Below are 26470 nucleotides of genomic sequence, written 5' to 3'. Positions count from 1 at the left end.
CTTCAGACAAAATGTGTCACCTTCTACAACTCTTTCCATCTTCCTCTTGCCTGCCTAATCTGCTCGCTCATCCATATTCTGTTACATTCATTTGGCATCAGCCTCGTTTCTGCCACACATACAAATTTAGTATCGGCAGAAAATTATGAAATTTTACTCTGTATTCTAATGTCTAAGTCATATTTGTTTTTTGTTCATGGGATGTGGGCTTTGCTGGCTGGGCCATCATTTATTGCCCATCCCTAGTTGCCCTTGAGAAGGTGGTGGTGAGCTGCCACCTTGAACTGCTGCATGTGGTGTAGGTACACCCACAGTGCTGTTACAGAGGGAGCTCTAGGATTTTGACCCAGCGACAGTGAAGGAATGGCGATATATTTCCAAATCAGGATGGTGAGTGACTTGGAGGGGAACTTCCAGTTGGTGGTGTTCCCATCTTTCTGCTGTCTTTGTCCTTCCTGGTAGTAGAGGTCATGGGTTTGGAAGGTGCTGTCGAAGGTGCCTTGGTGAGTTGCTGCAGTGCATCTTGTAGATGGTACACACTGCTGCTGCTGTGTGTCGGTGGTGGAAGGAGTGAATGTTGAAGGTGGTGGATGTGGTGCCAATCAAATGGGCTGCTTTGTCCTGGATGGTGTCAAGCTTCTTGAGTGTTGTGGGAGCTGCACACACCCAGGCAAGTGGAGAGCATTCCTTCACACTTCTGACTTGTGCCTTGTAGATGGTGGACAGGCTTTGAGGAGTAGCAGGTGAGTTACTTTCTGTAGAATTCCCAACCTCTGACCTGCTCTTGTAGCCATAGTATTTATATGGCTTGTCCAGTTCAATTTCTGGTCAATGGTTACCCACAGGATGCTGATAGTGGGGGATTCAGTGATGGTAATGCCATTGAATGTCAAAGGGAGATGGTTAGATTCTCTCTTGTTGGAGATGGTCATTGGCTGGCACTTGTGTGGCATGAATGTTACTTGCCACTTGTCAGCCTAAACCTGGATATTGTCCAGGTCTTGCTGCATTTGGATATGGACTGCTTTAGTACCTGAAGTATCGCAAATGTTGCTGAACATTGTGCAATTATCAGTGAACATTCCCACTTCTGACCTTATGATGGAGGGAAGATCATTGATGAAGCAGCTGAAGATGGTTAAGCCTAGGACACTACCCTGAGGAACTCTTGCAGCAATGTCCCAGGACTGAGATGATTGACCTCCAAGAATCACAACCATCTCCCTTTGTGCTAGGTATGATTCCAACCAGTGGAGAGTTTTCCACCTGATTCCCATTGACCCCAGATTTCCTTTGATGCTGCACTTGGTCAAATGTGGCCTTGCTGTCAAGGGCAGTCACTCTCACCGCACCTCTGGAGTTCAGCTCTTAACTAGGCTCTAATGAGGTCATGAACTGAGTGGCTCTGGAGGACCTCAAACTGGGCATCAGTGAGCAGGTTATTGCTGAGTAAATGCCACTTGATAGCACTGTCAATGATACTTTTTATCACTTTGCTAATGAGTAGTATCAGGAAAATATAATAATTCTCATGATATTATTGGAATTTATTGTTAAATAAAGTAATAGTGGGATGTGTCTATATGTGTGTGTCTGTAAGATTTAATTGAATTAGAGGCAGCTGGTCTGGGTGTTTTGATCTAAGAATAGAGGTTAGGTTTGAAATGTGAATTAGGTAAACATGGGGAAGTTTAGAAACATAGGTATCAAGGGAACATTTGCCGTTTGAAATAAACCAGGCTAGATTGCTTTCAAAAGAGGGGTGAAATGTGTCACCTAGCCTGGTGAAGATCAGAAGCAGTGTGTTTATTTTTCCCAAAGATTACTGGTAAAACTTAATGCTATAAGAAGTTTTTATTATTAGGAAGATAAAGTCCAAAGACATAATGAACCAATGGGTATTTGCATTCAAAGGGGAGACATATGTATTAAGGGTGAAAGCTGTGTGTAAGGGGAAGGTATTTTTAAGATCTTACAAGTGTGAAAACACTTCAGCATCTATGCCTCAAGCTGCTATCTTCAAAGCATTGATGTTAATAAAACTCACTTGGAAGTTGACTTGTTCAGGATATCATGTTTCTTTGCCTGGGTCTTTAAAAATCTATGTGTCCTACTGTTGCCTTAACAAAAGTGTAACTGGGAGTTAGATTGAGTAGGGGATTTAGAAGCTATCATAGTAGTAATTTATAGATCTATGTATTTAAAATAATTTCTCTTATTAATAAATGTTTAATTTAGTTTTATAAAAACCCATAAAGCTTGGTGGTCTCATTACTGCGGAATTCAAGGCACACATCTCGAAATTTGTACAAATTGAAAATTAGTTGTGACAGTTGTTTCAAGTCTCCCTCTGGGATTTGAACAGCTCAGCATTTACCATCTGCTGTGTCATAATAGTAGACTGATGGGCCGGTAATAGGCCGGGTTGGATTTGTCCTGCTTTTTGTGTACAGGACATACCTGGGCAATTTTCCACATTGCCGGGTAGATGCCAGTGTTGTAGCTGTATTGGAACAGCTTGGCTAGGGGCGCACAAGTTCTGGAGCACAAGTCTTCAGTGCTATTGCCAGAATATTGTCAGGGCCCATAGTCTTTGCAGTATCCAGTGCCTTCTTGATATTACATGGAGTGAATTGACTCGGCTGAAGACTGGCATCTGTGATGTTGGGGACCTCCGGAGGAGGCTGAGATGGATCATCCACTCAGCACTTCTGGCTGAAGATTGTTGCAAATACTTCAGTCTTATCTTTTGCACTGATGCGCTGGACTCCTCCATCATTGAGGATGGGAATATTTGTGGAGCCTCCTCCTCCAGTGAGTTGTTTATCTGTCCATCACCATTCACAACTGGATGTGGCAGGACTGCAGAGCTTAGATCTGATCTGTTGATTGTGGGATCGCTTAGCTCTGTCTATCACTTGCTGCTTATGCTGTTTGGCATGCAAGTAGTCCTGTGTTATAGCTTCACCAGGTTAACACCCCATGTTTAGGTATGCCTGGTGCTGCTCCTGGCATGATATATATATCAAAAAGGCTGTGGTCTCAACACTGAACTTTCGAGAACACCACTGTCCAGCATTCTTGAGTTTGAAAACCAACCATTTACCATGACTCCTTGTTTTCTGTCCCTGAGACACTTTTTATCAAAGCTAACTTTGATCCTCCTACTTCATGAGCTTCAATTTTGTTAATCAGCCTTTTATAAGGTACTTTTGCTTTTTTAAATTCCATATAGACAAAATCCATTGCACTCTGTTCAACAATTTTCTCTGTTACTTCATCAAAAAATTCAATTTAATTAGTCAAACATGATCTGCCTTTTAGACATCCATATGCTGGCTCTCCTTAATAACTCAGACTCCTGTGCCTGTTCCTGTTTTCACTGATTATTGTTTCTAAAACCTTATCCAGCACTGATGTTAAACTGACTGGCCTGTGGTTGCTAGGAATATCCTTACACCATTTCTTGAATAAAGATATTACATTTGCCACTCACCAATCCTCTGGCATGTCCACATACCTTGGGAAGATTTGAAAATTATGACAAGCCCCTCCAGTATCTTGACCCCATTCCTCCTCCATTACCAACCTGGGATGCAAGCTCCAGATCAGGCAACCTGGTCCTGTGTCTCTTACTACAGTTAGAGACACTTCCTATACACATGCTCCCTCAAGATACATGAAGTATCCTGAGTTTCCCATATAGGCCAGGAATTGTAAGCAACTGGACTCAGCTGCTCATTCATGATCTTAAAAATCTTTATCCCCTCTTTTTGAGTCTAGTTGGTAGATTGTTTAAGCTATTAATTTTAATTCATGCCTCCAAATCTTCTCTAAGCTAATAATCATTATTAATTCACTTAACTGTGTACTTACCCCACTCATCCTGACAGTACTTTGAGTCTTTTTAACCTTGTTCCTGACACACACACCCACTCCACACTGCTGCTCTGTCCCTGAACCTCTTCAGCTACGCATTCCTCACCTTCAGTATCTTCCAAACAAACAATCACCTACTTGCTGTCTTCGGGCAACAGTCCTTGATTGGTCTGATTTGTTCACATAGTTTTCTCACTGACTCCCTCAGGCTCACTCTCTCTCTCAAGCTCCCACTGATCCACTCTGTCTTACACCCACCATCTCCTGCTGACTCATTCTCTTCCTAACTCCCACTGATTCCCTCAGGCTCTCTCTCTCTTTCTCTCTCTCTAATTCCCACTGACTCCCTCAGGCCCTCTCTCTCTTACTCCCTCTCTCTCCCTTTCTCTAACTCCCACTGTCTCCCTCAGGCTCTCCCTCTCTCCCTCTCTCTCTAACTCCCACTGACTCCCTCAGGTTCTCGCTCTCTCTTTCCCTTTTTCTCCCTTTCTCCAACTCCTACTGACTCCCTCAGGCTGTCCCTCTCTCCCTCTCTCTAACTCCCACTGACTCCCTCAGGTTCTTGCTCTCTCTCTCTCTCTAACTCCCACTGACTCCCTTTCTGTCTCCCTCTCTCTTTCTCTCTCTAACTCCCACTGATTCCCTCAGGCTCTCTCTCTCTCTAACTCCAACTGACTCCCTCAGGCTCCCTCTCGCTCTCTCTCTCTCTCTCTACCTCCCACTGACTCCGTCAGGCTCTCTCTCTCTCTTTAACTCCCACTGACTCCCTCAGTCTCTCTCTCTCTCTCTCTCTACCTCCCACTGACTCCCTCAGGCTCTCTCTCTCTCTCTCTCTCTCTCTCTCTCTCTCTCTCTCTCTACCTTCCACTGACTCCCTCAGGCTCTCTCTGTCCCACTGATTTCCACAAGCCCAAATTCTCTGTGTTGTGCTGATGCCCCTTTTACCTGTTGGTCTTGGGTAATGTTTCCCTCAGGCTACTCTCTTTGTGGTGGAAAGAAGAGTTTGGAGTTTGTCTTATTTTCAGAATGAGTTTGTTTTAATTAGAGGATTTGGTACAGAGCAAGTGGGTATACTGTTGAAGTGGTCACCCAGGTTTGACCATTTTGTAGCCTGGTTAGTTGTACACCATTCATCCACTAGCCCATAGCACATGAACTTGAATCCACACAAAGGTCTTGCCAGACCTGCTGAGTTTTTCCAGGTATTTCTGCTTCTGTTTTTGTTTTGGATTTCCAGCATCCGCAGTTTTTTATGCTTTTATCTCAGTTCTGTTGAAGGGTCATGAGGACTTGAAATATCAACTGTGCTCTCCTCCGCTGATGCTGCCAGACCTGCTGAGTTTTTCCAGGTATTTCTGTTTCTGTTTTTGCAAAGGTGCAGGTGAGGTGGATGATTAACTGGAATCTAATGGAGATATGGGTGTCAAATGGACGTGGCGATTATGGGCCAGGTCAACATATGCATGGACATTTTGCAGGTTATCAGGCAAGGGAGAGGGGTTTAGGCATTTGAGGGGACACCTGTATCAGATTTAGGACAGATTTAGGGAGAGGGGTTTAGGCATTTGAGGGGACACCTGTATCAGATTTAGGACAGATTTAGGGAGAGGGGTTTAGGCATTTGAGGGGACACCTGTATCAGATTTAGATCATTTTCCTGGCATTTTGAAGATGGCTGACACCAGAGATACAATGTTAGGAAACAGTATGGCAGCCAACAATCAATTGTATATTTTTGCTCAAGAGTTATTTGATATTTTAACAATTTAAATGGTGCTTTTGAAGAATTTTACAAATGTGATTGTTATTCCCTCATCTCGTATTTCTAAACATAGTATTGACCAATCAGATAGACTGTGTTTCCTCTCTGTTTTAATATTAATGATTGGTTGATAATTACAATTAACAAATGTATAGCTATCAGAGCAGACTCTTCATGAAGCAATTCTGCATTCTAAGAATTGCCAAGTTTTCTATACTTACTTTGTGTTTTGAAAATATCCTGATACATTTTAAAAACTTAACAGCTAGTTGATGTCACAGGTATTCATCTTTGCACGTGGAATCAGAGCAGCAGTTGTGAATTCTGACTGTAATATTTCAGCATGACTTGTTGTGACTGCTGTGACAACCAAGCATCCCAAGCATAAGCTGGAGAACAACTGATAAATCCACAGCACAGACTAGTGACCACTGATGAATTTTGATAGATGGGGCAGCAAGAAATGATGGGGAATGAGAGTGTGGGTTGGGAGTACAGAAGGTGTGGAACGTGTAACAGTGACACCAAGCGCATCCTCAGCAGTGGGCCTCTCTTCTCCCTCTTAGGCTGTCCCTCGGGGTCGAGGATGGCTTGCTTCCACACTGAAAATGAGTTCTCAAGTGATTAAGTCTCAAGTTGGCCATGCGAGGCTGACAGAGAGGCAGGATATCAGTCGGATGAGACTCACTAGGAAGGGATGTCACTGAGATCTGTCATGTGTTAATGAAATTGGGAATTAAAAAAATAAGGAAGACTTGCATTTCAATAGCACCTTTCACAACCATCAGACATCTTGAAGCGCTTTACAGCCAGTGAGGTACTTTTTAAAGATGAGATGTCTTGTTGTGATGTAGGAAATGCAGTAGTTAACTTGCATTTAGCAAACCTCAGCAATATGATGATACCAATATAATCTTGTTTCTTGTGACATTGAATGAGAATAAATATTGGCTAGGAACCAGGGAGAATTCCCCTGCTCTTCCTCAAATAGTGCTATGGGTCTTTTACATCCACCCAAGAGGGTGGATGGGGCTTCCTTCAGCTTAATGGCACTTCTGAAAGACGGCACCTCTAACAGTGCAGCGTTTCCTGAGCTCTGAACTTCCAACAGTGCAGCACTTCCTGAGCTCTGCACCTCTAACAGTGCAGCGCTTCCTGAGCTCTGCACCTCCAACAGTGCAGCGCTTCCTGAGCTCTGCACCTCTAACAGTGCAGCGCTTCCTGAGCTCTGCACCTCCGACAGTGCAGCGCTTCCTGAGCTCTGCACCTCTAACAGTGCAGTGCTTCCTGAGCTCTGCACCTCCAACAGTGCAGCGCTTCCTGAGCTCTGCACCTCTAACAGTGCAGCGCTTCCTGAGCTCTGCACCTCTAACAGTGCAGCGCTTCCTGAACTCTGCACCTCCAACAGTGCAGTGCTTCCTGAGCTCTGCACATCTAACAGTGCAGCGCTTCCTGAGCTCTGCACCTCTAACAGTGCAGTGCTTCCTGAGCTCTGCACCTCTAACAGCGCAGTGCTTCCTGAGCTCTGCACCTCTAACAGTGCAGCGTTTCCTGAGCTCTGCACTTCCAACAGTGCAGCGCTTCCTGAGCTCTGCACTTCCAACAGTGCAGCGCTTCCTGAGCTCTGCACCTCTAACAGTGCAGCGCTTCCTGAGCTCTGCGCCTCCAACAGTGCAGCGCTTCCTGAGCTCTGCACTTCCAACAGTGCAGCGCTTCCTGAGCTCTGCACTTCCAACAGTACAGCGCTTCCTGAGCTCTGCACCTCTAACAGTGCAGTGCTTTCTGAGCTCTGCACTTCCAACAGTGCAGCACTTCCTCAGCTCTGCACCTCCAACAGTGCAGCGCTTTCTGAGCTCTGCACCTCTAACAGTGCAGTGCTTCCTGAGCTCTGCACCTCCAACAGTGCAGCGCTTCCTGAGCTCTGCACCTCTAACAGTGCAGCGCTTCTTGAGCTCTGCACCTCTAACAGGTGAGCTCTGCAGTGTCAGCTTTGACCTTTGCAACAATATCTGCTCTCACTGACAAGACACAGTGAACTGCTGAAGGGCAGGGAATGAGTAGAAAAGACCTCCCTTTTCTTTTCTTTGTTGCACAGTCCAGGCCATTAGGCTCTTACTTTCAGATTTACATTGTTGTCATTGTATTTTTCTTCAATTAATGACAATATTTTTATAGTAGTGATCTGCCCATGAACATACAGCTGGAGCAGGAGTAGGCCACTCAGCCCCTCGAGCCTGCTCCACCATTCAATAGAATCGCGGATGATCTGAATGTAACCTCAACCCCACATTTCTGCCTACCCCCGATAACCTTTCCCCCTCTTGTTAATTAAGGATCTATCTAGCTCTGCCTTAAAAATATTCAAAGGCTCTGCTTCCACCACCTTTTGAGGAAGAGAGTTCCAAAGACTCACTACCCTCTGAGAAGAAATTTCTCCTCATCGCTGACTTAAATGGGTGATCCCTTATTTTTATACAGTGACCCCTAGTTCTAGACTCTCCCACAAGAGGAAACATCCCCTCCACATCCATCCTGTCAAGACTCCTCAGGATCTTAAAGGTTTCAACTAAGTCACCTCTTACTCTTCTAAATTCCAGTGGATACAAGCCTAGACTATCCAACCTTTCCTCATCAGACATCTCACCCATTCCTGGTATTAGTCTCATAAACCTGCTTCTAATCATTTCTATCTTTCTTTAAACAAGGAGACCAGCACTGTACACAACATTTCAGATGAAGTCTCACCAATGCCCTGTACAACCGTAGCAAAATCTTTTGTAATCAATTCAAAGAATGAACAAAGAACAAAGAAAAGTACAGCACAGGAGCAGGCCCTTCGGCCCTCCAAGCCTGTGCCGATCATATTGCCCGTCAAACTAAAACATTTTGCATTTCTGGGGTCCGTATCCCTCTATTCCCATCCTATTCATGTATTTGTCAAGCTGCCTCTTAAACACCACTATCGTACCTGCTTCCACCACCTCCTCTGGCAGCGAATTCCAGACACTCACTACCCTCTGCGTAAAAAACTTGCCCCGCACATCTCCTCTATAGTTTTCTCCTCTCACCTTAAAGCTATGTCCCCTAGTAATTGACTCTTCCACCCTGGGAAAAAGCTTCTGACTATCTACTCTGTCCATGCCACTCATAATTTTGTAAACTTCTATCAAGTCGCGCCTCAATCTCCATTGCTCTAGTGAGAACAATCCGAGTTTCTCCAACCTCTCCTCATAGCTAATAACCTCCAGACCAGGCAGCATCCTGGTAAACCTCCTCTGCACCCTCTCCAACGCCTCCATATCCTTCTGGTAATGTGGTGACCAGAATTGCATGCAATATTCCAAGTGTGGCCTAACCAAGGTTCTATACAGCTGCAGCACGACTTCCCAGCTTTTATACTCAATACCCCTGCCAATGAAGGCAAGCATGCCATATGCCCTCCTGACTACCTAATCCACCTGCGTTGCCACTTTCAGTGATCTGTGGACCTGTACACCCAGATCCCTCTGCCCGTCGATTCACTTAAGGGTTTTGCCATTTACTGTGTAATTCCTGCCTATATTAGACCTTCCAAAATGCATTACCTCGCATTTGTCTGGATTAAACTCCATCTGCCATTTCTCCACCCAAGTCTTCAACCGATCTATATCCCGTTGTATCCTTTGACAATCCTCTTCACTATCTGCAACTCCTCCAACCTTAGTCTCATCTGCAAACTTACTAATTAGCCCAGTTACATTTTCCTCCAAATCATTTATGGACACCACAAACAGCAAAGGTCCCAGCACTGATCCCTGCGGAACACCACTAGTCACAGCTCTCCATTCAGAAAAGCAACCTTCCACTGCTACCCTCTGACCTCTATGACCAAGCCAATTCTGTATCCATCCTACCAGCTCACTTCTGATCCCATGTGACTTTACCTTCTGTACCAGTCTGCTATGAGGGACCTTGTCAAAGGCCTTACTGAAATCCATGTATATAACATCCAATGCCCTTCCATCGTCGATCATCTTTGTCATTTCCTCGAAAAACTCGATCAAGTTAGTGAGACACGACCTCCCCTTCATAAAACCATGCTAACTTTCACTAATATGCCCATTTGCTTCCAAATAGTAGTAAATCCTGTCATGAAGAATCTTCTCCAATAATTTCCCTACCACTGACGTAAGGCTCACCGGCCTGTAATTTCCTGGATTATCCCTGCTACCCTTCTTAAACAATGGAACAACATTGGCCATTCTCCAGTCCTCTAGGACCTCACCCGTAGCCAGTGAGGATACAAAGATTTCTGTCAAGGCCCCAGCAATCTCCTCCCTTGCCTGCCTCAGTACTCTGGGGTAAATCCCATCTGGCCCTGGGGACTTATCCACCTTAATATTCTTCAAGATGCCTAACACCTCTTTTTTGATCTCACAATTCCCCTCACAAAGAATGAAAATATTCTATTAGCTTTCCTAAGTGCAGAGAGCCAATGCTACAAGGATAGACCATAAGACCATAAGACATAGGAGCATAAATTAGGCCATTCAGCCCATCGAGTCTGCTCTGCCATTCAATCATGGCTGATAAGTTTCTCAACCCCATTCTCCCGCCTTCTCCCTGTAACCTTGTATCCCCTTACCAATCAAGAACCTATCTGTCTCAGTCTTAAATACACTCAATGACCTGGCCTCCACAGCCTTCTGTGGCAATGAATTCCATAGATTCACCACTCTCTGGCTAAAGAAGTTTCTCCTCATCTCTGTTCTAAAAGGTTTTCCCTTTACTCTGAGGCTGTGCCCTCAGGTCCTAGTCTCTCCTACTAATGGAAACATCTTCCCCACGTCCACTTTATCCAGGCCTTTCAGTATTCTGTAAGTTTCAATCAGGTCCCCCCTCATCCTTCTAAACTCCATTGAGTAGAGACCCAGAGTCCTCAAACGTTCCTCATATGTTAAGCCTTTCATTCCTTGGATCATTCTCGTGAACCTTCTCTGGACCCTCTCCAGGGCCAGCACATCCTTCCTGAGATACGGGGCCCAAAATTGCTCACAATATTGCAGGGGAATGGGACTGGTTGCTCTACAGAGAGCCAATGGACTCAATGGGTTGAATAACCTCCTTCAGTATCTGAATAACTCTATGATTCTATGACTCAGTAGCACCGCTACTAATTGGACTGACAAGAGTCCTGAAGGACAAAGCTTCCAGACTGGGCTTGCAGCAGGTAGTGAAAGAACAAAACACAAGGAAATAAACTACTTGAACTTGACCCTACCAATGAAAGAGATACCTATCCATGACAACATTGATCAGAATGATCACTGCACAATACCGTCTTCAGATGGGGGACATCCTCCATTGCGTTGTGCGGCACTGCCACTGTGCTAAATGAGATCGACTCAGAATAGATCTAGCACTCAAAAAGTGGGTATCCATGAGGTGCTGTGGGCCATCAGTAGCAGCTGAATTGGATTCCACCACAATCTGTGATTTAATGTCCTGCATATTCCTCATTCTATCATTTCCATCAAGCTAAATGATCAAAACTGTTCAATATGGAATTTAGAAGCACAGACTAGGAGCAACACTAGGTGCACCTATAGATGCAGGATCAGTCTAGTAAAGCTACAACACAAGACTACATGTATGTTAAACAGTGGAAGCAGCATGCTATAGACAAAGCTAAACAATCCCACAACAACAGAACAGATCAAAACTCTACAGTCTTGCAATTTCTAATGATGAATAGTGGCAGATAATTAAATAAATTACAGGAAGAGCCCAGCATGTGAGTACAAAAGACAAGGCTCAGCATTAACAGCTAATTGGAGGCATAGGATCCACGAACATTCTCATCCTCAAACTTAGCAGAGTCCAGCACATCAGTGTAAAAGACAAGGCTGAAGCATTTGCAACAATCTTCTGCCAAAAATGCTGAGTGGATGATCCATCTTAGCCTCTTCCTGAGGTCTCCAGCATCAAAGGTGTCAGTGTACACCAATTTGATTCACTCTATGTAATATTAAGAAGCAGCTGAGCACATTGAATACAGCATAGGCTATGAACCACAATTTTTTCCAAACTGTTCCTGTAATGGTATAACACTGGCATCTACCTGGCAATGTAGAAAACTGCCTAGAAGGACAAAGGTAGCAGGCACTTGGGGCTACCAGCACCTGCAAGTTTCCCTCCAAGTCAGGCAACATTATGATTTGGAACTGTATTGCCAACCCTTCATTGTCACTACCTAACAGTGCTTTGTTTGACTGAAAGGGATGAAAGCAAACATTTTTCACAGAATCACACAGCACTGAAGAGGCCCTTCGGCCCATTGAGTCTGCACCGACACATGAGAAACACCTGGCCTACCTACCTAATCCCATTTACTTGCACTTGGCCCATAGCCTTGAACGTTATGACGTGCCAAGTGCTCATCCAGGTACTTTTTCAAGGATGTGAGGCAACCCGCCTCCACCACCCTCCCAGGCAGCGCATTCCAGACCGTCACCACCCTCTGGGTAAAAAAGTTTTTCCTCACATCCCCCCTAAACCTCCTGCCCCTCACCTTGAACTTATGCCCCCTTGTGACTGACCCTCCAACTAAGGGGAACAGCTGTTCCCTATCCACCCTGTCCATGCCCCTCATAATCTTGTACATCTCGATCAGGTCGCCCCTCAGTATTCTCTGCTCCAATGAAAACAACCCAATTCTATCCAACCTCTCTTCATAACTTAAATGTTTCATCTCAGGCAACATCCTGGTGAATCTCCTCTGCACCCCCTCCAGTGCAATCACATCCTTCCTATAATGTGACGACCATAACTGCACACAGTACTCCAGCTGTGGCCTCACTAAGGTTCTAGACAACTCCAACATGACCTCCCTACTGGACAAGTATATGGACAAGTATGCCATATGCCTTTTTCACCACCCCACTAACATGCTCCTCCACCTTCAGAGATCCACGAACACACATGCCAAGGTCCCTTTGCTCCTCAGAACTTCCTAGTGCCATGCTGTTCATTGAATACTTCCCTCTCAAATTATTCCTTCCAAAGTGTATCACCTCACATTTTTCAGGGTTAAATTCCATTTGCCACTTATCTGCTCATTTGACCATCCTGTCTATATCTTCCTGTATCCCATAACACTCAATCTCACTGTTAACCACCCGGCCAATCTTTGTGTCATCCGCAAACATACTAATCCTAACCCCCACATAGTCATCTATGTCGTTTATATAATTGACAAATAATAGGGCACACAGCACAGATCCCAGTGGTATGCCACTGGACACTGGCTTCCAGGAACTAAAGCATCCTTCTGTCATCACCCTCTGCCTCCTACAACTAAGCCAATTTTGAATCCACCTTATCAAATTACCCTGTATCCAATGAGCCTTTGCCTTCTTTATGAGTCTCCCATGTGGGACCTTGTCAAAGGCTTTGCTGAAATCCATATAAACTACATCAACTGCACTACCCTCATCTACACACCTGGTCACCTCCTCAAAAAATTCAATCACATTTGTTAGGCATGACCTCCCTCTGACAAAGCCATGCTGACTATCCCTGATCAAACCTTGCCTCTCCAAGTGGAGATAGATACTCTCCTTCAGAATTTTCTCCAATAGTTTCCCTACCACTGACGTGAGACTCACTGCCTGTAGTTCCCTGGCTTATCTCTACAACCCTTCTTAAATAGCGGAACCACATTAGCTGTTCTCCAGTCCTCTGGCACCTTTCCCGTGGCCAGAGAGGAATTAAAAATTTGGGTCAGGGCCCCTGCGATCTCCTCCCTTGCCTCCCTCAGCAGTCTGGGACACAAATCATCTGGACCTGGGGATCCCAATGTTTAGCTTTGACTATAGCATGCTGCTTCCACTGCTTAACATACATGTAGTCTTGTGTTGTAGCTTCACTAGATTGGTCCTGCATTTTTAGGTGCACCTAATGTTGCTCCTCGTATGTGCTTCTAAACTAACAGGAAGGCAGCACATCACCATCTTCTCAAGAGCAAATAGGAATGGGCAATAAATGTTGGCCTTTGACACCCACATCCCATGAATGAGTAAAAATAAAACAGCTTGTACTGTGATAGTTGTTAAGTCCCTACATTTCCTTAGCAGAGTGCAGTGCTCTGATATTGTACAGCTTTGCAACTGTTGAGTAATTTTAACCTAACTCATTAGACAAGAAATCCACTGAATCAAGAGGAACAACTGGTTTTAAACCCACCCTATACACTAAAACTGGGTGGCAGGTGAACTCAATATTGCTTCAACCCCCATGAGATTCCTGATGCCAGGTTCAATTAAAACTAACCCATGTTTAGCATGAAAATAATTGCAGTCCAAGTTTTCACAATCATCTGAGAAAATGGAGTAAACATGGAGCCATTGAGCTTCTCAGGCTCCTTTATGAAATTATTTTGCCATCAGATTGACAGTCACAATCCACCATTCTCTGGAATCAGAGAGTGTAAATTGGAAGGTGCTTTCAAAGAGCAGACACAGGCATAATGTGCCAAATGACTTCCTTCTAAGTAATATGATAGTACAATGTTATAATTGAAATCAGAGCTCACTGTGGAATGAATTGCAGATACTATCAGCTCCAGGACCCATGGTAACCCTAACCCTGACTCTCGACTTAACCCAATTGCTAACCTGAACATTAACTCTAATCCAAATCTAACTCTAACCTCACTCTCACTTTAACCCTCACATAAATACAAACCCTCATTCTCACCCTAATCCTTCCCCTATCCCTATCCCACACACTCATCTTAACTCTGTATAGTAATCTGGAAGGGCTATGAGGCCACCAGAGCATCTGAACCTGTAAATTCAATGACTTGAAGGTAGGTGAGTGGGGATGGGTTGGAATAGGGTAGTGATAATGTAAAAATAGTGTTATTTTAGTAATAGTGATAACGTAGAATTAGTGATAGTGTAGAAATAGTGATAATGTAGAAATAGTGATAATGCAGTAGCAACAATGTAAGTATATGGGACTGATAACAATGTAAGACAAAGTAAACTAGTGTAACTCCAAATACACTCCAAATACTGACCTCATTCCAGCCTTGCTTCAAACATGGACAAAAGAGCTGAATTCCCGAGGTGAGGTGAGAGTGACTGCCCTTGACATCAAGGCCGCCTTTTACCAAATATGGTATCAAGGAGCCCAAGCAAAACTGGAGTCAGTGAGAATCAGGGGCAGAATTCTCTGCTGGTTGGAATCATACCTAGCACGAAGGAAGTTGGTTGTGGATGTTGGGGATCAATCATCTCAGCTCCAGGACATCACTGCAGGAGTTCCTCAGGGTAGTGTCCTCAGCCCAACCATCTTCAGCTGCTTCAACAATGACCTTCCTTCCATCATAAGGTCAGAAGTGGGGATGTTCGCTGATGATTGCACAATGTTCAGCACCATTCATGACTCCTCAGATACTGAAGCAGCCCATGTCCAAATGCAGCAAGACCAGGACAATATCCAGGCTTAGGCTGACAAGTGACAAGTAACATTTGTGTCACAGAAGTACCAGGCAATGACCATCTCCAACAAGAGAGAATCTAAGCATCACCCTTTGACGTCCAATGGCATTACCATCGCTGAACCTCCCACTATCCACATCCTGGGTTTTAGCCATATCCTGTGGCTACATGAGCAGGTCAGAGGCTAGGAATCCTTTTTTTTTAATTCATTCATGAAATGTTGGCATTACTGGCTAGGCCAGCATTTATTGCCCACCCCTAATTTCCCTCATTCAGGGGTCATTTTTAAGAGTAGGTCTGGGTCACATGTAGGCCAGACCAGATAAGGACAGCAGATTTCCTTCCCTAAAGGACATTAGTGAACCAGATGGGTTTTTACAACAATCGACAATGGTCTCATGGTCATCATTGACTCTTAGTTCCAGATATTTATTGAATTTAAATTTCACCATCTGATGTGGGGTTTGAACCCAGGTCCCCAAAGCATTACCCTGGGTGTCTGCATTACTCAACCAGTGACAATATAATTACATCAGCACCTCCCCTGCAATGAGCAACTCACTTTCTGACTCCCCAAAGCCTGTCCACCATCTACAAGGCACAAGTCAGGAGTGTGATGGAATAGTCTCCACTTGCCTGGATGAGTGCAGCTCCCACAACACTCAAGAAGCTTGACACCATCCAGGAAAAAGCAGTCTGCTTGATTGGCACCACATCCACAAACATTCACTCCCTCCACCACTGACGCACAGTAGCAGCAGTGTGTGTACCATCTACAAGATGCACTGCAGGAATTCACCAAGGCACCTTTGACAGGACCTTCCAAACCCACGACCACTACCATCTAGAAGGACAAGAGCAGCAGATAGATGGAAACACCACCACCTGGAAGTTCCCCTCCAAGCCACTCACCATCCTGACTTGGAAATATATCGTCATTCTTTCACTGTCGCTGGGTCAAAACCTGGAACTCCCTTCCTAACAGCACTGTGGGTGTACCTACACCAGATGGGCTGCAGCGGCTCAAGAAGGCAGCTCATCACCACCTTCTCAAGGGTAATTAGGGACGGGCAATAAATGTTGGTCTCACCAGAGATGCCCACATCCTGTGAATGAATTTTAAAAATCATTAGATAAAGACTTGAGAGTGGTGCAGTATAACAGTCTGGCACGTATGGGGTTAATGTGTCACTGTGCATGGTACTGCCCACTCAGTGATGTAAGAAGGCATATAACCCAGAGCCAGGGTCAATGTCCAAGCATGGAGACAGATGCTAGCCTGTACCCTTTCCTGTACATGAGTAAATAGCCCCAGTAGTTAATAAAGACTTACAGTGAACCTACTGAAGGCTAGGGAGACTTGTTTAAGATATACTAATCTGTAACCAGCACCCCACAACTCTAGGTGTACCAGGTGGTGGGCAAAGAGTGGAGAGCAGTGGGTCAGTGGGTGCGATATTGGAGTTGGTTCAAGTCAGAAGTTGGGGTTCACAAACCCTCAGCAGTTTGATGTCTAAAGTGTGAAACAGGTAACAATATAGGGAGAACACCGAGGAGAAACCATAAGTTTGCTCTGAAATCAGCCAAAATCTTATGCTGGTTACCTTATCGATACTTAAGCGCGCCCGAGTCAGAATGCGTTCAGGAAGAGGGAGTCCGGGTCTCGGTGAGTCCAGGTTAGATCCGGCCTGTCTGAATCCGGTCGGGTCAGTTGAGGTGGGGATGATGTTTGGCACTGAGAATTTGCCAGAAGTTGCTGTGTGGTTACTGTGAAGTTGTGCCTTTGACTGGGAGAGTGTGTGGTGAGGAAGCGGGGTTATTGTTAGGGGCTGCAGCACTGTGCTCAGCAGGCTACGCAGATAAGAAAGTCTTCGGCACCGGGACTAAACTCATTGTCACAGGTGAGACTTCAGTGTGAGAGGAGGGGTGTGTAAAATACACTAATACACTCGAGATACCGAATAACCGGGAGCGGGGTGGATAGTTTCTGGGTGGGTGCAGGGTTAGTGCCTGTGTGGGGGGTGGGAGAAGCTGTGGGGTCGGCTCGGTACCCGGCCTGGTTCTTGTACTGTGATATAACACAGTGTCACCTCTGGTAGCTGGAGAAAGATATTCGGCTCTGGGACTCGGCTCATCGTTTCAGGTGAGTTTGAGCTGAATTTCATGCTGGGTTTAAGGAAACGGTTCGGGAAGATCTATTTCAATAAATATCAGCGGGTGTCTCGGGCAGTCAGCCCAGTACTTAGTGAGAGTTTGGATGTTCACTGAGGCACTTTATATTGTCGGGTGTGTGTCCGAAGGTGTGTTTACACCGTGCTGGTAACGACATATTAATAAATAGTCCCAGTAGTTAATAAAGACTTACAGTGAACCTACTGAAGGCTAGGGAGACTTGTTTAAGATATACTAATCTGTAACCAGCACCCCACAACTCTAGGTGTACCAGGTGGTGGGCAAAGAGTGGAGAGCAGTGGGTCAGTGGGTGCGATATTGGAGTTGGTTCAAGTCAGAAGTTGGGGTTCACAAACCCTCAGCAGTTTGATGTCTAAAGTGTGAAACAGGTAACAATATAGGGAGAACACCGAGGAGAAACCATAAGTTTGCTCTGAAATCAGCCAAAATCTTATGCTGGTTACCTTATCGATACTTAAGTGCGCCCGAGTCAGAATGCGTTCAGGAAGAGGGAGTCCGGGTCTCGGTGAGTCCAGGTTAGATCCGGCCTGTCTGAATCCGGTCGGGTCAGTTGAGGTGGGGATGATGTTTGGCACTGAGAATTTGCCAGAAGTTGCTGTGTGGTTACTGTGAAGTTGTGCCTTTGACTGGGAGAGTGTGTGGTGAGGAAGCGGGGTTATTGTTAGGGGCTGCAGCACTGTGCTCAGCAGGCTACGCATATGTGAAAGTCTTCGGCACCGGGACTAAACTCATTGTCACAGGTGAGACTTCAGTGTGAGAGGAGGGGTGTGTAAATACACTAATACACTCGAGATACCGAATAACCGGGAGCGGGGTGGATAGTTTCTGGGTGGGTGCAGGGTTAGTGCCTGTGTGGGGGGTGGGAGAAGCTGTGGGGTCGGCTCGGTACCCGGCCTGGTTCTTGTACTGTGATATAACACAGTGTCACCTCTGGTAGCTGGAAAGTGATATTCGGCTCTGGGACTCGGCTCATCGTTTCAGGTGAGTTTGAGCTGAATTTCATGCTGGGTTTAAGGAAACGGTTCGGGAAGATCTATTTCAATAAATATCAGCGGGTGTCTCGGGCAGTCAGCCCAGTACTTAGTGAGAGTTTGGATGTTCACTGAGGCACTTTATATTGTCGGGTGTGTGTCCGAAGGTGTGTTTACACCGTGCTGGTACCGACACCCATGTTCTCGGTCAGAGTTCCCGTAAATCAGGCTCTCTGAAGATGGGGTGGTGGAAGGGTTTTTGTACGGTGTTGTGTCACTGTGGTCTGGTAAAAAGCTTTTCGGAACCGGGACTAAACTAATAGTTACAGGTGAGTTAATAACGGTTAAGGAGGGGTAAAGAGCACTTTACATGAAAAGTCGTTCTGCACTGGGAAGTTTGCTGCATTTATTGACTCATTCAGTGCATCATCCCGGACCTCTCACCGGCAGATATTTTCATGCTTTGTGATCGGAATGGCTTTTACCAAGGTTCATGTCAGACATACCGCGGCTCAGGGTGAAGGGTGTACACAAGTACCGGGCTAATCTGGTTCTGGCAAAAACTTCCCGATTATTACAGTAACTCTGAGAAATCTGTGATGTTTATTGAGGGAAAACATTTAAAAGTCAGTTAGATAATGAGGAGAAACCGTCATAATTCATAGAGGTAATAATACCAATAAAGATGGTGACAGTTTATAGAGACAGAGACAGTTCACAGAGGCGGTAATAGTTAATAGTGATAATTAATAATGATAGTTAATAGTGATAGTAATAATTAATGGTGGCAGTAAGACTCACCGCTGCTTCCAGTGAAGATTTTGAACAGTCGTGTACCACCGTGGCTATAGAGGTGTACAATTCGGCTCTGGGACCAAACTCATTGTAACAGGTGAGTCTGAATCTTTATCTGAGCCAAGTCTAGTCTCCCCCAGCGGCCTGGCCGGTTTTCCAAACCGATCAGCAGATTCTGCTTTCGGCGTTGAGGTTAAGCTGCTGATGGCCAATGACTCTCCAGATCCAGCGCTTAACACGGGGGGTGGGGAGGGGGGTGGTGGTGGTGGTGGGGGTGGGGGGGGAGGTGGTGATGTTTGCATTCTGTCCTGTGCAGCGTGAGGAACAGCCGGGCCCTGATACCGATTGGTGTCTTTAATTGGTTGGGAATAGCAAGTGCAGAATCCGGGGAGATTTAGCGGAAGCTGAGGGTCAATGAGGGAACCAGTTTGGAGTCCGGATTCCACACAGAAACAGTCACGATTCTGGACAATAGGAATAAGGGAGCAGAGTGAATTTGTGATGTTACTGTCCTTACAAACTCTCGACATTCCATTGGTGCTATTCTGGAACAACATTGAGAACAAAAGCGAAAGGGCCAGGCAGTTTGGAATTTGCTAACTCTGTGGTTTAGGAGTTATTCACTGGCTGAAACCTCGGGCTAGTTGATGTGGGAGGCCCGCGGGGAGGGGAGTCTGTGCTGTTCGGCTGCACCCCCCTCCCCACCAGAGAGGCGGCGGGACCCGAACACCCGACCGGCAGCGACTGCATAACCATCCACACAAGGAAATCGAGACCTAGTTCCGAAATAAAAACAGAAAACGCTGGAAAAACTCACCTGCGGAGAGAGAGTTAACGTTTGGAGTGTGTCTGAGTCTGAGAAAGGGTCATATTGGACTCAAAGCGTTCATTCTGTTTCTCTCTCTCCGCAGGTGAGTTTTTCCAGCGTTTTCTGTTCTTATTTCAGATTTCCAGCATCCGCAGGATTTTGCTTTTATCTTAGAGATTTAATTCAGGTTCGTTCCCATTACTTGAGCGAGTAGATTTTTACAGTTACGGATTATTCATGAGCATTCTCCTTGAATTAAAGCATCGCCGGTTTCAGATAAGTTAGCTAGTCCCTAACAAGGAGAACCGGGTTACTTGGTATTACTGACATTACTGTCTTAGAAAGAGAGCAGACAGAGAAACAAAACTCTGAGAGAGTTATGGAGAATCTTAGAATGATGCAGCAAGGCAGAAGATCATTCGGCCCATCGGGTCTGTGCTCCCTCTTTGAAAGAGCTATCCAATTAGTCCCACTCTCTGCTCTTTCCACATAGCTTTGCAATCTTCTCCTTTATAAATACACATTCAGTGAATCAGTTCCTCCCATTCTTCCAAGCAGTGTTTACAGATCAGGACAACTTGCTGTGTAACTTTTAAACCCACTTGTGGTCCCTGCACCTGGTTATCTGTCCTTCGACACCATTTAACCCCCTCATTGACTCTCAAAACCCTTCATAATTTAAAATTGGACCATTTCCTCGCTCATTCTTCCTACAAATAACAGTCACTCCACACTTCACTGTGTGCATGTATCTGCCATTTCCCAGTCACTCCACATCTCCCTGAACTCTGGTATTATTGGCCTCCCTGTTTACTGTGCGGGCTTTTCTTATTTACTCTATCAATACCCTCCTAATTTTGAATACCTTCATTAAATCTCCCTGTAAACTTCTCTGCTCCAAGGAAAATAACCCCAATTTCCCCAGTTTCTCTTCTGAAATGCCTCAGAACACGTTCATTTGTGAGTGAAGAGATCTGGAGTCTGACCCCAGTTCAATGTAAACTGATCGCATGAACCGCCACAAACTGTTCACCTTTCCCATCAAAGTCCCCTCCCCTCTCCTCTTCCATACTCCCCTCTCCCTCCTTCCCCCCTCTCGCCTCTTATTCCGCCATCTCTTCATCTTCTCCTCTCCTTTCCCTTTCTTCCTCTCTCACCTCCTCTCCCACCCTCCCCTCCTTTCCCATCTTCTCACCTCTCCTTTCTCTCCTTTTCTCCCCTCTCCCCTCCTCCTTTCCTTACCTTCCCCTCTCTTCTTATCCACTCCCTCTCCCGTACTTCCCCGCAAACCACCCCCCCCCCACCCCCCCGCAACCCCCCACTTCTCCTCTCCTGGATCCCGGTTGCTTTGAACTTTAACAAACATCGGAAATCCCAACTAAACTCCAAAAATACGTCTCGGGTTGCAAGAAGTCACAGAGATCGAGCAAGTATTTCTCTTCCGGCAAATCTGTGGCCAGCTGTGTGTTGTTGTAAATTAAACCTGTCTTTAGCGGAAAGGTTTATAGAAATCTCTTTTGATTTTTTTTTTAAATCAGACAAACTTGCTGTGAAACCAACAATTCGCCTTTTCCCACCCAATTCCACGGAAATGAAGAGTAAGAAAAAAGCCTTGGTGGTCTGTCTCCTGACTGGATTCTTCCCCGAGGTCATCAGAGTTGAGTGGACAATCGATGGTGAGGGGAAAGCTAGAGAGGAAAGAGTGTTCACAGACCCAGTGGTGAAACAGGGGAACGATGCTTACTCGGTGATCAGCCGCCTGGAAGTCACCGAGCTCCAGTGGGAAAGCAAGAATATCAACTGCAAAGCGGACCATGAAGGAGGCTCAGGGACTGCAATGATCAACAAGGACTATAAAACCGGTACGTGCTCAATAACTCCCATCGGCTCCTCCGGTTAAAGCAGATTCCCATCAACAACCAACCCCCCACCCCCGGCCCCCCACCCACCACCTCCCCTGAACTATCACCCCTGAGTTTAGGAACAACCTCATTCAGTATCAGTCAGCTTTCCCATCAATGTGTGTTCTTAGACTTGGACCCGTTCAAAACATTTCCATTGCTCTTAACAAGAGCCTTAGTTGAAAAGCAGCAGTCGGTCAATAGCCGCCTACATCAGCAGGATGTATAATGATGAAGTCTGTTATAACTATCTGATATAGAAGAGGTTCAATCGATTAAAGTCTTCTCGCTCCTGTCCCTTAGATCCGCTTTCTCACTCGGTTATCTAACTCACCCGGAGTTTCGTGCCCTCCACAGATCCAATTGCAGAGTCCCAGCGGAATCATACCATTCTTTATTCAGTTTTTTTTTTATTTACGGAACTAGGAACACGTTCTGTATCTAAAGCCGTTTAATAGAAATATTGATGCATATTTAGGACAAGTTATGGCATCAGACGTCAAAACGTTTATTCACCTCAGTATTTATGTTGTAAATGTGACTCTTGTTCAAATCCCGCACTCAGGCAGCATCACCCGACAGATACTCTCATACTTGAGACTAAAACTACCAGTTCTAGAATTTAAAAACTTGATAAACTTTCACTAAAGCGGAAAATTGGAATTTCCACGGGGTTTCCCGGTGGTCCGCGTAAACTCGGCGGAAGGTCCGCTGCAACTCCAAACGGCGCAAACTGGGAAGGCTTCCTAGTGCAATACGGGAAGGGGAAAGCGCTTTCCTGCTTTTCTCTCAGTGAAATGGAGTTTGGGCATCAAACATGTCAAGATGCGGAGAGTAAACTGGGGCAACCCGATCCCTGTTAAACTCTAGGTACTCGGTATATTCTGTACTGAAATCCTGATGGGGCTGAGAACGGAAACATTTACTGTGAGAATACGGAATGTGTTACAGCCAGTGGTTTAACTGCAGAAAATCATTATCTTCGTACGCTTTAAACTCCTTATAGAGCAGAGCTCTCTGCTCATGAGATTCCGAGCACCGCACACATCCTTCACTTACTGAAGGCACTGTCAAATGGACAGACTGCCTTACTCCACATGGACACCTGGTTTATGTTCTTATTCCCTATCACCAGCCACAACATCGCTGAATTTTCGGATTGTTTCTAATCTATGCTTCTGTCTTTCTTTCCTCTTCTGTAGATATGAAAAAACCTTCAGCTCCCACGTGTCCGCCCCCTGTTTCGGAAGCAGCAGAGAACGCGTCTGAAGGTAATTTCTCAATGAGAACAATTCATGCAGCGTCTCCACAGGCCTGGGGCAGGTTCCACTGTTGAAACAATTAAACCCAGGGAGCCATCCGGAATCTTGATTCAGTAAATCTGGTCGACAGCAGAAAAATGTGCAGGGGAAACTGCCGCATTATTAGAAAAAACTCAACTGGCCCAGCAACGCCCTTCACGGAAGGCGACCTTGCAGCCTTTACCTGGCGTCTCGCCCATGCCAATCCCAGCTCAATCCAACTGGCAGTAATTTCCAAACCCTCTCTGGCCACAGATGAGGTGCCAGAGGACTGCTAATGTTGTCCCGTTATTAAGAAAGGGAGGAAGGATTAGACCAGGAAATTACAGGCCCAATCAGTCTAACCTCGGTGGTGGGGAAGTTACTAGAAAGAATTCTGAGGGACAGGATATATCTGCACTTGGAGAAACGCAGATTAATCCGGGATAGTCAGCATGGATTTGTTAAAGGAAGGTCGTGTTTGACAAATTTGATTGAATTTTTTGAGGAGGTAACCAGGAGTGTTGGTAAGGGTAATGCATTTGATGTGGTCTACATGGACGTTAGCAAGGTTTGATAAGGTCCCTCATGACAGACTGGTCGAGAAATTAAGAGCTCATGGGATCTAAGGCAAAGTGGCATGTTGGATTCAAAATTGACTGAGAGGCAGGAAGCAGAGGGTGTTGGTAAAGGAATGTTTCTGTGACTGGAAATCTGTTTCCAGTGGGGTTCTTTAGGGCTCAGTACTGGGGCTCTTGCTGTTTGTGGTGTACAAAAATTATTTGGATTTAAATATAAGGGGGTTGGGGGTGGGGGGTGGGGAGTATGATCCAGAAGCTCGCAGATGACACGAAAATTGTTAGGGTGCTAAATGGTGAGGAGGATTGCTGTAAACTGCAGGAGGATATCAAAAGTGGACAGAGCAGTGGCAAGTGGAATTCAACCCGGAGACGTATGAGGTAATGCACTTGGGGAGGGCTAACAAGGCAAGGGATTATACTATGAATGGCAGGGCCCTGGAAAGTGCTGAAGATCAGAGGGACATTGGTGTGCATATCCACAGATCCCTGAAGGTAGCAGGGCAGGGGAGTGGGTGGAGAGCAGTGGGGAGCTCGTGTAGTTAATATAGAGGAGAACTGTGATAAGTTACAGGAAGACGCCATTAAACTTGCAGAATGAGCATGTATTTGGAAAATAAACTTTCATATAGATAAGTGTGAAATTGTACATTTTAATAGGAAGGTTACAAAGACCGCATAATCCTCGTAACATATTTGTGGAAGTGGGGTAAAGGAATGTAGTGATCAGAGGCTACAGATATAAAAGTCACTAAATGTAGAAATGTGGGTTAATAAAACCATAAGAAAGCAAAGCACTAATCTTCTTTACAGAGGGATATAATTGAATAGGAGAGAAGTTTTGGTAAACTTGTATTGAAACTTGGTTAGACCACACGGACTACTGTGCACAGTCCTGGTCTCCACTTTATTTAAAAAAAATGTGGAGGGACTGAATTAATAGGAGATCAGAATTGAGAGGTTATACCTATCAGGGAAGATTGAACAGGCTGGAGATCTTTATCTCTAGGAAAGAAAAGGGTCGAGGGGTAATCTAATAGAGACCTTTAAGACGTTGAAAAGATTTGATAGGGTAGACGTAGAGATGTTTCCACTTGCTGAGAACATAATATAAGATAGTCACTAATAAATCTATTAGGGAATTCAGGTGAAATGTCTTTATCAACAGGGTGGTTAGAATATGAAATTCGCCACCACGAGGAGTAGTGGAGATGAGTAGCATTGGTACCGTGAAAGGGAAATCTAGATAAGTGAATGAGGGAGAAGGGAATAGAAGCTCATATTGATGGTGAGATGAAGAGAGGTGTGGAGCCTAAACACCGCCATGGAGTAGTTGGGTCGAATGGTCTGTTTCTGAGCTGTAAATAATCTGTAAATTCCAAGAAACCCCAGCATCATCTTGCGGAAGATCGGAATGGGCGAGAATTAACAATACTCCTATCTAATGGCAACTTTGCCGAGAAAAGACGGTTAGTGTTCAGGCTGCATCCCAATATAAAACGCTCTTCCTCTTTAGGGGTGAGAATCGCCTGCTGTACAATCCAATATCTTATTCCTTTATGTCTGAATTTATTCCCTGGATTGAAGTGAACTAGAAAAAAACTGAAAAGGACAATTTATTCCGGAATCCTAAAGTAGTCCCCAGGATTTAGTAGCAATTATAAACTGATAGTCCGATTTAAATCAAGGGTTTACTGACAATCCGGTGCTGAACAGAATTAGATAGTGGATTGTTAACATAATTACTACAGACACTTTATGAACAATCCCAGATTCCGGGCTTTGCACCAGCATTGTTTACTCGCCGCATTGCGCGTTATTGGCTTTTCCCACTTCACTTTCCCATTCAGCACATCCTCAATGTTTAGTAGCCCCAAATGCAATGAACTAGAAGCTTGTGTCTTTTTTGTTTCCTCAGTGCTATCGGAACCGCCTTTGAACGCGCTGCAGGTAGCTACCTTTACATACACACTGCTGTTAATGAAGAGCGTGGTTTACTGCGGCATCATCTCCTTCGTCCTTTACAGGGTGGAGTACCGTGACACCAAGAAGCCACTTTAACCGGTACCCATTGACCTCTGTTTTAAGATTTTGATCTATTTGGCTCCCTTTGCCTGTTTCTACCCAGAGATTATACTCAATGTTGTCAGTTTAGGAACAGTTTACAACTGTCAGGAGAGGGGTTTATCTTCGGGTTCGTGTGTGGATAATGATCAGACTGTCTTCAGATAATTAACTCTGTGTTCATCAAATTAATGTGTTGTTTCTGTAGCCTTAGTTGATTTTTAAGTGTTTGTTACTGTCCAATCCAATGCTGCCTTTTTTGAATAATTTGCTACAATTAAATTGTTATAATTCTCTTGTAACTTTACGTTATAAATTCTGCAAATTTGACAATAATAAAACATCTTTCAAACGTATTTGATGTTATTCTGCTTTACTCTCAGCGAGACAGTGATCGCCGAGTTATTTATGAATGTCCTATAAAGACCGCGGCTTAAAAAGCACAACAGAAATGCCAAAGACAAATGGCAAATAGTTTCAGCTCGCTCCCTGTGAGGATTCAACTCAAACCATTACAACCTGACCTTGTAACAATCACAGCAGGAAATCTATCTGATATAGAAACTGGAGTGTAGCCCTTATGTCACTGACACGAGACCTGGACCAAGAATCCAGGGAGTTTAAAACAATTGGTGATAAAATCAGTAAAAATGACCATGAAGCTTTGGGATTGTTGTAAAAACCTATGTAGTTCATGACCGTCTGACAGTGCAGCACTCCCTCAGTACTGACCCTCTGACAGTGTGGCACTCCC

The 26470-nt window shown here is 45.0% G+C and overlaps 1 protein-coding gene across 2 annotated transcripts in view; it reads left to right on the top strand.

Moving 5' to 3' along the window:
* The window catches only part of LOC121278738 (immunoglobulin lambda-1 light chain-like), a 48310-nt gene extending 22238 nt beyond the window's left edge, over nt 1-26072 (top strand). The window contains exons 3-6 of one of the 2 annotated variants that reach the window (XM_041189118.1): nt 18006-18059; nt 21432-21755; nt 22997-23065; nt 25571-26072. In XM_041189118.1, coding sequence (XP_041045052.1) covers nt 18006-18059; nt 21432-21755; nt 22997-23065; nt 25571-25713 — 590 coding nt within the window. In that variant the 3' untranslated portion in view covers nt 25714-26072. Of the gene's footprint in view, nt 1-18005; nt 18060-18245; nt 18301-21431; nt 21756-22996; nt 23066-25570 lie in introns of both variants that reach the window. The other variant, XM_041189119.1, reaches the window with a different exon arrangement.
* Nucleotides 26073-26470: the final 398 nt, after the last annotated feature.

Source organism: Carcharodon carcharias, chromosome 6 (assembly GCF_017639515.1).
Source record: "Carcharodon carcharias isolate sCarCar2 chromosome 6, sCarCar2.pri, whole genome shotgun sequence".
NCBI classification, from domain to species: Eukaryota; Metazoa; Chordata; class Chondrichthyes; order Lamniformes; family Lamnidae; genus Carcharodon; species Carcharodon carcharias.
This window is presented reverse-complemented; position numbering and strand designations above follow the sequence as displayed.